The 10,481-nt window shown below is 38.3% G+C and overlaps 2 protein-coding genes across 2 annotated transcripts; both read left to right on the top strand.

Moving 5' to 3' along the window:
* The first annotated feature begins 1,820 nt into the window (after positions 1–1,820).
* LOC144631321 (uncharacterized) lies at positions 1,821–6,600 on the top strand. Its single transcript, XM_078489728.1, has 3 exons — positions 1,821–2,290; positions 4,772–4,891; positions 5,454–6,600. Exons 1-3 carry the CDS (start codon positions 1,989–1,991, stop codon positions 5,572–5,574), a joined length of 543 nt encoding a protein of 180 aa, XP_078345854.1. The 5' UTR covers positions 1,821–1,988; the 3' UTR covers positions 5,575–6,600.
* A 784-nt stretch (positions 6,601–7,384) lies between these two features.
* LOC144631322 (uncharacterized) lies at positions 7,385–9,215 on the top strand. Its single transcript, XM_078489729.1, has 3 exons — positions 7,385–7,734; positions 8,252–8,350; positions 8,909–9,215. Exons 1-3 carry the CDS (start codon positions 7,445–7,447, stop codon positions 9,000–9,002), a joined length of 483 nt encoding a protein of 160 aa, XP_078345855.1. The 5' UTR covers positions 7,385–7,444; the 3' UTR covers positions 9,003–9,215.
* Positions 9,216–10,481: the final 1,266 nt, after the last annotated feature.

The following is a 10,481-nucleotide window of genomic DNA, read 5'->3' as shown; positions in this document are numbered from 1 at the left end:
AGATTGCACACATTACGTTTTGCAGACGTTGTTTTATAGGTGTTGCTTTTGAGAAGATCTGCTGTGATTGTATCACAGATAAACTACGGCAAAGCGAATGATTCCAACAACGGTTATTCTCGAGAAATTCCTTATAACTGACAACAAAGCGAGTTTGCCGACGGAGGAAAATCACATCTCAATTCACACCGCGTGCTCGACTACACTTCGCAAAACTGTCAATAAAAAAAAAACAACTCTGATTGGTTCGCGGCAATAGGAAACGATAAAAAACATTCGTGACTTAAGCATAAAATCCCAATATCACTTTCCAAGCAAACTAATGCTCGTTTCAGATTGCTTTTGGACTATTTACCAGATTTATATCGAAAAAAGCATGTATGGAAGGCAATTGACCTTTTCAATTAAGCGTGACGCGTTACTCGACCTTACTCGGAATAATTTTCTTTTGTCCAGTGATTTATCGACACTGTCTGAAAAATTTTCGAACATTTTCGAAGATTGCCGAGCTAGATCCAGAGATGTTTCCACCTAATATCGATAAACTTTGGCTTATTCACCATTAAAACATGGCGAACTTGTCAACATATGATTGGTAATATCAAACACGTAAAAAAATCATCATAATTTCGCACACATTGAGATACTGTTATTCTCGGTGGACAGACTCCCAATAAACAACCGCAGTTTATAAAAGAAATCTCAATTACCACAGTTATGCCATCTTCTGGAAAACTTCCCAAAAACTTCGACTTGAAGTAATTTTCCAAACTAACAAAAAACACTTCCCTCCCAGTACCTTCTCTTAACTGCATCGAGGCCCGCACTTTCTAACCTGTGGTTACCACTAGTTTAGTAGTCTAAAGACATCACTGAAATCATTGTAGAATGTATAAATAATTAATAGTACAGAAAAACTGAATAATTTCTATACCTTGCAGTTCAAACAGGCCAAAACGCAGGCAGTTTCAGTCCTAACCGAAATAATACTTGCCCAACAATAGTGCAACGTGGTATATACTTTGAGATCAGGTTTTAAATAGAGTAGGGAAAATCCTACTATATCCTACTATATTCTGACATGGGGTAAGGGTTTCATGCAGGAAGCTTGCCGCATGCACACACCCCCATCCTCCTCCTACCCCCTACCGCCTCCCCTGTGGAGTTTTGCAATACCTACTACATATACTGGAAATGTCAACTGCATATCTGCATCCCTCAAAACATTTAGGTTCGGTTTAATAAAACATTTTGTGTCGGTAGAGGCTTTTTGCGTCTGAGATGTTATGTTTTGTTTTTGGAAGGGTTATTTTCGGGATATTTAATTAAAGAACAAGGTTTGTGCGCCATTGGTTGGGAGCCAATTGGCCTAATTGCGTCTTCGGGAATTGAAAGAAAAGTGAACAGTTTAATAGTTCAGAGGAGAGCTGAAAAAGTGTAAGTTATGAAGCGAAAGGAAGAAAAGATGGTAACAAAAGCAAAACGTGTCACAGGAAGCGGATGTGATTAAATATAGGAAACGGATGAAGAATAAGCAATATAAATTGTATGCAAGATAAATATCGGTGAGAAAACTGGAATGATCTAAAGTTGTTGCCATAGGATTTTGCACCCTCTCTGTAGCCCCTCCAAACAATAAACCTGTGTAAACGCTATCAGTTCAAAACAAATGCCAGAAGCTAGAAGGGGCGTTATTTAGATTTTAGACAATTGGAAACTTCTGTTGTTTTGCATACATAACCCCGTGGGTCATTCACGAATCCACCGCTAGAACTTGTTTTCAACGCATTCATGCATAGCAAATAACAATCTGGGGTAACGCGCGCGCTGACCTTTTTGAGACGGCGTCAAGTTTATGTTAATGCACGTTTCTCTGCGAACCGCTTCAAGACCACTTCGCCAACTCCCTTTAATGAACAGCGCAGCGCCGCTTTAAATCTCGTAGCTTAGCGAAGGAGCTTATAAAACATTCTCGGACACCGTTCAATATGGGGTCTTGCATGAGTATGATTTGCCAATGTCACCTCTGTAGATGCTACGAGTGTGGGCCTTGCTGCTTTTGTTGTCGTTGTTGCAAGCGTTGGTTCGGCGACTGGTGGATGTGTAGCGACTGTTGTGATGAATTCACCGACGAAGAATATTCTCCTGTTAATCCAAGGAAGGGCGAAGCACCGCCGCCTGATGATGGAGAGGGTATGTACAAGTATCCCAACGGCGATGTTTATGTCGGCGAGTGGAGACGCGGAAAGAGGCATGGTTATGGAGAACTCGTCAAGAAGGACGGGACGCAGTGAGTAATTTAATTTAACAATTAAGCTCAAAATAGCCTTCTTTTTAAATTTATTATCGATGTAGAGTTGACTTTGAAAAACCGTTTGGAAATTTGGATAAATAAAACTGGCACTATTCTATTTTCTTCTCAAGTAAAGTTCATTAGAAGAGATGATCAGTCGGGCTTATTTGCAATTTGATCCGAAATTTTTGACGGTCACGCGACCACTTTGCCTTTGGGCTTCAAAGGAAATTGTACATAAAATTCTCTTTTGAAGAAGTGTTCCTCTTTTACATTGTACAGTTCACTGTTTAAATTTTGATTTTGTTTTGTTTTCTGTTTAAGTATTCTTAAACATCACGTCACTTTAAACCGAATCAATATTCACGATCTCGAGTCCAAATTGCTTCAGGTCTTGGAATGTCGGAAATTTTACTGTAAAGATATATATATAGGGTCTATAAGATCTTTGGACTCTACAATTAGAATTTTCGCTTTCAAAATTAAATAATAACGGTGTTTGGTGCATTTACGAAGCTCAGTGGCTTTAAATATTCCAAAAACCTATTGTTTCAAAGTTATCTTGGTTCATTTCTAAGATCGGCAAAGTTTCATATAAAACACAATTTTCGGGAAGTTTCTTGGCTTTTATAGAAGATGAAAGTGTTCGTTGGATGTGGCTGCGCTATTAAATCGCCGCATGGTTCCTTGATCACAAAATGGCTTTTAATTACCTTGAACATTATAAAACAGTTTTCCTTCTCGCTTTAGTGCCCTTGATGCACTGTATTTTAACTTGAAAGTATACTTTATAAAGCGCGCAGGAGGAATATCACTCAGAAGCAACTTGTGAAGTAATCTCTTCAATATAAACAAAGAAGGAAAAAGACGGTTTTTGAATAACCCCGTAGTTCAGTTTGATCTTTTCAGCTGCTAGGGAAAGAAAATTAACTTGCAAATATTCAAGTTATTACCGAACAATTTGAATAATCACAGATCTAATAGCTCAGTAATCTTTTTTTTACAATTATGGGGCGTTTAAAACATTCTCAAACCTTTTAAAAACATAGGTTTATTTGGATAGGAACTAAAACATGCCAAGAACTCGTAAATATAGTTTATTTGCAAGATCAGACGGGAAGGAAAAAATTTGCAATTCAATTTTTATGTCGTTTATACAAATCTAAATCTAGTTCTTTTGTCCTCGGAAAACTTTAAACACAACGCTTTGCTGCTATTGAATTTAAGGACGGTTTTGAGTTTGTTTACATGTTCATGAGTAAACTTACGCTTTTCTGTTGATAATATTAAAAGTCGTAAAACCACAAAATCGTCAAGAACTTGCAAAAATAATTCATGGAACGAATTAGATCGTAAATATATTCTGGCTTTTAATCAAAGTCTTGTCTAGACCTTTCTTGTTATCAAACATCTAGAAAACGTTTTTTATCGGATATTTGCCAACGGACGTCACCAAAATACTAAAAAGATATATTTTAAAATTCTTACATCGAAAAATAAAAAAATTGCAGAACCTTTTTCCTCGACGGCCAATTGCTTCGCATTTAAAAACGATATTTCATGGCATTTTTAAAATGTTCAGTTATGAGGAAAATATAAGGCTGATATCAGACGAGGAAGAAAAGATTATTTGCCAGAGGCAATTTTTTTTACTTTCATAGCTACCATATCATAACCAAAGGATTGCCCCGGGGAATATTAAAATTCTTTTCCTTTGGTGGAACATGAAAAACAAAGAATGATTTTGGAAAAAGACTAGGTTTTTTGACGCTATATGAATTGGATGGAACTTTGCGGATTTTAAAATTTGTCTTTGAAGTACGTTACTATCATTCTAAAAGTTAAAAAATCAGCCTTGCTTACAATTAAGGCCGAAACCCACTGTGAAACATTGCATTCAATGTCTCAATGTCTCAAATCTTCTCCTCTAAATCGTTGCTTCAAGCTGCTCGCAAATCGCAATGTTTAAGAATTGCTTTATACTAAATCGTAACATTGCGCCCATCAATTTCAATGTACGTATGCTCTCTGAAATATTGCGCGCAATATGTGAAGCCACTATCAGCCAGTTCCGGCCTTCCGGCTACCTACGACTTACACAATTCGTGCGATCTGCTTCGTTTTACAACTCTGTCCAACTCAACAACAAGGGCAACAGTTTTGGCTTATTTTTGCTCGACCCCAGCTACTGTTCTTATTTTGGTTACATAATAGCCCTTTGTTCAAGGCTAACCTTTCTCATTTGCATTGAAATATTATCAAGTGTGAGCACCTTATAGCGCGAAATGTTACAGCTGGCGTTGCAGCGTTTGGCTACGACTAAAACTGTTGCGCGCAAATTTTTCGCTTTGCTCGACCCAGTGCACTCTCCGTTAATTCATTTCCAGTCCTTGGCACACACGAATCCTTTCTTTCCCTCCTCTCCTTTGTTGTTCACTGCTCTAATTTTGCTTTCTTACCCTACCCTTCCCCCGTTAGGACTGTTGGATTCTTCTATGACGACGAGTATGTTGGAGAAAAACCGGACGATAGACTGAGAAGGAGTCCAGTGACGTCACGACCTTTTAGCAAGAGTCAAAGTGGCCAGAACGATTCTGCGTGAGTGGTCATAATGTCTTTGTGATTTGTTACATTTTTATTCTATTTTTTCTTTCTTAGATCAGTTCCTGAAAGCCTGCGCTACTACTGTTCAGCGACCAGCGGCAGTAAGGAGGTTCTTCGTGCCGCTGACTAACAAGATCGTAGACCACACCCAATAATTAACAATTATTCACCGAAGTGGAGGTGAATAATGGTGGGTATTTACCGAGCGGCACGATAAATATCCACCACATCCACCGACACTGAAGTGAATAATTGTTTTAGTGTATACCACACAAGTTGGAGAACTAGCGAACCAAATCATTACTTCGGTAAAACGGGAAGCCATTTTGTTTCTCATCGGCTATAAGGTGGTAAATAGTACTTTGCTAATCACCTCCGTGTTAAACAATCAAAGCGCGCGAAAAGTACTATTCACTTGCGTGGTATACATGTATACCAATCATTGCAATGTTATTCAGAAAAAGGCCAAAACACCGAAAGAAAAGAAGATCCGAATTAAGATTTCTGTAGCTGTAATGGTAATCTTATAATGATCATCTTCTTTTTCCGCCGTTAGGGGACCAAGAAAAGAGGACCAAGAAGCAATTGAGCTAGCATGGAAGGAAGAAAAACAGCGGATCAATTCAGACGCAAGTGGCAGTCAATCTTATTCCGCCATTAAAAACGGCCACGACTAGCATTTCTGTCCTCCCCCACCCTCTCCTTCCTTCCAACTCCATTTTGATATTGAATTTTCGAGCCGAACACGCATACACATGTAATTTTGTAATACGCATACAAGATATGTGAAAATTTTGGTTCCTTGTCATTGGAACCTCCATTCCTAGCAGTAAAACTGATAAAAAAACGATTTCAAGTAGACTTCATGCGCAGTTTTTCTGTTTCTCGTCACGCAACATTGCTCTTAAAGAGTATTGCGTGACAGACCTTGAGTACGGAAATGAACTATCGTCCGCTCTAAGAAATTTTACAAACAACAACCGTAGTTGTGCCATGGATCCCGTAACCAGGCAACACATCGTAAGCCCGGGCTTTTCTGTTTATAAAATTTGACGCTAATTAGAATTCGAAGTGCTTCCCGTTCTATGGCTCGTAACCATAGTAACGACTTAAAGCTCAAAAGAAGGCGCGGATGTTGGTTTCCTTTCTCTTTATTTCTGCTCTTTGTGTTAGAAAGAAAGTTAACTAGGTCTGGATATGCTTAATTCTTCCTAGAATTCTTTTAGGTAGCACTTGACGTTGTATTGTCATTCAACTGATTAAAAGTTGAAGGATGAGCCTACAGTCTACAGGTCAGTGACGTCGCTAGGTAACTGCGTGTGCAACATTCTGCATCGAGCTCTGTATTATTGTTCCTTTAATTTTTTTAAAAAAAAATTGGTCAGACATTGTGATGCTGCTTTCAAAAAAAGAGGCTTCGTGAGAATAATTTGCTCAGTGTTTAAAAACTACTCGTCTTTGGGAGTTAATATTTAGTTAGTTTAAATAACTTGAAGTAAAGTAAAGTAATGTAAGGTTTCTGTGGGTATTTATTGATTTTCTAGGAATATAATCATGTAATGCTTATATAACGCTTTTTTTCAGAATACTAGTTTTCTAGGGAATTATAAATCTGTAAATGAATTAAACAAGTCAAAGTATTTTGGAGCTCAATATTGTATATGTTATAAACGAATTTAATTGTCAATAAACTTTGAAACGAAGTGTGACCGATTTTTTTGTGAGTTAACCTCTTTATCTGCTGTTCTGCTCGTTTTACGTAAAATAATGGAGGTCAGGTTGACATTACAATTTCATCTTTGTCAAATCGCTCTCGCAAGCACAATTGCCCAAATTTTGATAATAAGACTAGCATATTCTACGACAGCTATGCAGAATAAACCCCTAAATTTGTCCGTTGTAAGATAAGTGCAAAATTTGTTCTCACACTTTAACACGATGTCATCCATTTACAAGTAGGTCAAGACTGTAGTCAGTGTGTAGCTATTTTCCGTCCTGTTTTGGCGATAAGAAAGAAAAGTTCAGAAAAAGAAAAATATATACCGGAAGAAAAGGAGGGAAAAGAGCAAAAAAAGAAAACTTTGGGTCAAGTGTACAAAAAAGACTTTGAAAATAAATAATTAAAAAATAAATGCCACCCGTGTTTTTATATAACTTTCTCTAGTTGGGCAACTAAAATTATAAAGGCTCTTAAAAGTATTTGCTATATTCTTCGCCAATTAAAGCAAACCAAATTGGAATTACGCAAAAGGATCGAAAAAGTTATTTGCTAGGCTGATTAGTTTTAATGTGTTTATAGACCGTCCAACAATCTTTTGACGTCCGTCATCACCTCGAATAAGCTGATCAAGATGCCAAGTCTAGTTTCAGACAAACAAAATTTAACCCTAACATAATACTGTGACGTTATCCGATGACTAACACATTTCGACAAATCTAGAAACGGAGTAGGGCGTTCAATATAAGTTTTCACTGACTTCTGAAAAAGCCTAGTATTACGTTACATCACGCTCTATATATCGGACGGAAAGAAAATCCCAAACCAACATGGGCGCCACTTATTCAAGATATTGTCAATGTTACTGCTTGAAATTGTGCGAATTCGGAGAAAGATTTCGTTGTCGCCACCCGTGTTGCATACAATACTGCGAGCCTTGCTGCCATTGCGGGGACTGTTGTGATATCGAAGATAATTTCCCTTTCGTGGAGGAGAACGAAGAAGCTTCGAGAGAAGGCGAAGACGCTCATGTTTATCCAAATGGCGATAGGTACATCGGCGCATGGCACAACAACAAGAAACACGGATACGGCGAGCTAATACGCAAAGATGGGACCAGGTAAACTTCAAATAAATTCTGTTGCATGTTTAGGTAGGAGGTTTTTATGGAAATGAAGTTTCTTCCTTTCTAAATGGGAGCAGAGAACTAGAAATTGGCGAAAAGCACTTGAAGTGTTTGCTGTCATGAAAACATGTTGCCAAAGTTACGTCTGCTAGTATCCTCGAAATCTCAGGCAGTCTCGCTCAAAAAATTCAATATCTTTGCTGACTAAATAACTTTGCATAAAAAATTCATAAGTATTAAAAAGGGAATATTGATTTATCGACAGGATTGAAAACTAACATAATTGATCTAAAACCGTAACCGTGCTGACTCAGTCAGTGGAGGGATTGGACACGAGTAAAGTGACTTTCGTGGGAACGAGGTTGACTCTCCTCCTTTCTGTTCTGTTTCTTGCTTTCCTTTCTCCTCTAAATAACTTTTAAAGTGTTTGATCCATTTGATAAATGTACCATTTTACAAATTTGTTTTCGTCTAAAGTATGTATAATCAATCATACTCGTTTTTTGGATAGATTGAAGGGATACTTTGTTGAAGATCATTTTGTTGGCGAGACGCCTCCGGCCACTTTGGCTGGGGCTGAGGCGTCTAAGGAAGCAGATCAGTCGAGCAAGTAAGTATAGAACAAATGATGTATCAGAATGCGCAGTAGCCCGAATGCTTGCCCACCTTCAAGGCTTCAAAGTGCATTATTTTAAAAAACGATTCTCAATTTGTGTCCTATACACACCAATTCCTACTAGGTCACTGGCTAAAGAGACAATAGCAAAACAACAGAAACAATGTTTGCAGCCTCCAAACAAAAATATAACAACCCCATAGTTAATCGTATAGGACACTAAATTATCCCCCCTTCCCCAAAAAAAGGTTTACATGATTGAATAGAGAGCTGATACTGTCTATCGAGGACTACATGGGCCTTATATTAGTTGATCAACGCTTTAAAACTGACTTTGCCTCTAAATTCTGCATTCTCAGGCTTTCAGCAGACGCAAAAAGACTTAAGATGCTTGGATTCTGGACATTTGGTTTTAACTTATTAGTCCCACTTATTAGTGGTGGCAATGATGCACTTAAATAATTGGACCATTTTGAGTTTTGAAACACTTTCCTTTGCATTTTAACCTTCCTAAGGTTAGAAAATGTTTGCTGTTTTCTTCTTATCTTGCAGATCTATAAAACAAACGGAACCGACTCTCTCTTACCGTAGATCTCCGTCTGCAAAGTCAGAGGACGATCAAGAGGAACTTCTTTTAGACACGTGATTTAGCAGCCCATGTGACTCGGTCACATGGCTTGGTTTGGGCTTAGCTCGCTCCCAGTCTCGTTCTTCACTTCACCGCCTGGGAACGAGGTTGAACTAGTATCTTCCAAGCCGGCCTCATAAGCAACTGTATTTCTATGAAGCTATAGCACATGAAGCTTTTTTATTGTAGCAATTTTAAATTGATATAAAAAGGCCAATATATGACGTTGGTCTTTACAACGTCGGTAATAAAATTTTCTTCAGATCAAAGCAAACTCTTCTTAGCCACCTTCGTCACGAAATCGTACTCGCGTTTTGCGTGACACCTAAAGTAACGATTACGTACCTGGCAAAGAAGAAAACTACTTGAATGTCAACGTTGGAGAACAATTGATTTATGAAGCCAACCTGTGTTCATGTTTGATGTTTTGATGACTTATATCGAGCTTAACGGCCAGCTTTTGTATAAATTTCTTACCTGAACGATCGAAACCACTAACACTGTATGATCGCGATTTTTGCTTCTTCGCGTACACCAGAGTAGCGTTCCGTCCCGATACCCCAGGGACCGCGGAGATGGAGGGGCTAGGGGGGCTTTAGCCTCCCCCCCCCCACTTTTTTACAGTAACATGAAAAAATTATAATGAATTAAAAAACAAACGAAAAATTACTGAAAATATTTCGTTTCTGGACACCACGTTATTGATTTGGTTTGTAAAGGACGAAAGTAACAGCAGTTGCTATTATCAAAATAGTCTCGCCTTCAACTTAGATACATAAAAAACAAGTAAATGCAGACAATTGTCTTAAAGGTTTTCAGTTATAATCGAAAAATGTTACGCTACTACAGGATCATGCCCTTTATTAAAAACTGGCTTTTTAAGGGCGGTTGGACTTCTCATGAAAAAGGCCTGTGTCATCATTGGTTAGTTTCGATCCGAACAAATGGGTTAAGTTTATAAGACAATACGGTTTGTTTTTGAGGACATGCTAAAAGCAATTCATTTTGTAACAATGAAAGTGAAATTGTCTTTTCTGTTTTCATTCGTTCTTGTAACATCTCAGTTGCCGGTACTTCAACATGGAGAGAAAGGTCCGTGTCTTGATGTAAGGTTTAAAGGGTCAGTGAGTAGTTATATTGAACGTTTTGTGGAGCATCGTCTCTTTATCGCAAAGTTTTGTCGTTTTGAGCAATACTTTTACAAAAACCTTTTAAGCGCTGAACGTTTAAATTTTTAATTTTAAATGCACTTTCCGGTATCTGAGAGAAATTGAAATTCAATTTTTTTCCGGGGGACATGCCCCCGGACCCCCCCCCCTCCTAGGTGGCTCACGCTTCCGCGTTCAAGTTTAAGCCCCCCCACTCAAATTTTTCCTGCGCGGTCCCTGTACCCAAATCCGCAGGTCATGTAGCCTTCAAACAGGTTCCGAAGTGGGGAAGCCTGCGAACAGGCTCCCGAGTAGAAGTGTAGGACAGGGCGAAAAAAAAAAACGAAAC

Source organism: Oculina patagonica, chromosome 12 (assembly GCF_052425735.1).
Source record: "Oculina patagonica isolate OP01 chromosome 12, crgOcupat, whole genome shotgun sequence".
In the NCBI taxonomy this organism is placed as follows: Eukaryota; Metazoa; Cnidaria; class Anthozoa; order Scleractinia; family Oculinidae; genus Oculina; species Oculina patagonica.
Note: the sequence above shows the minus strand (reverse complement) of the source record. Positions and strands in the feature narration are given on the sequence as shown.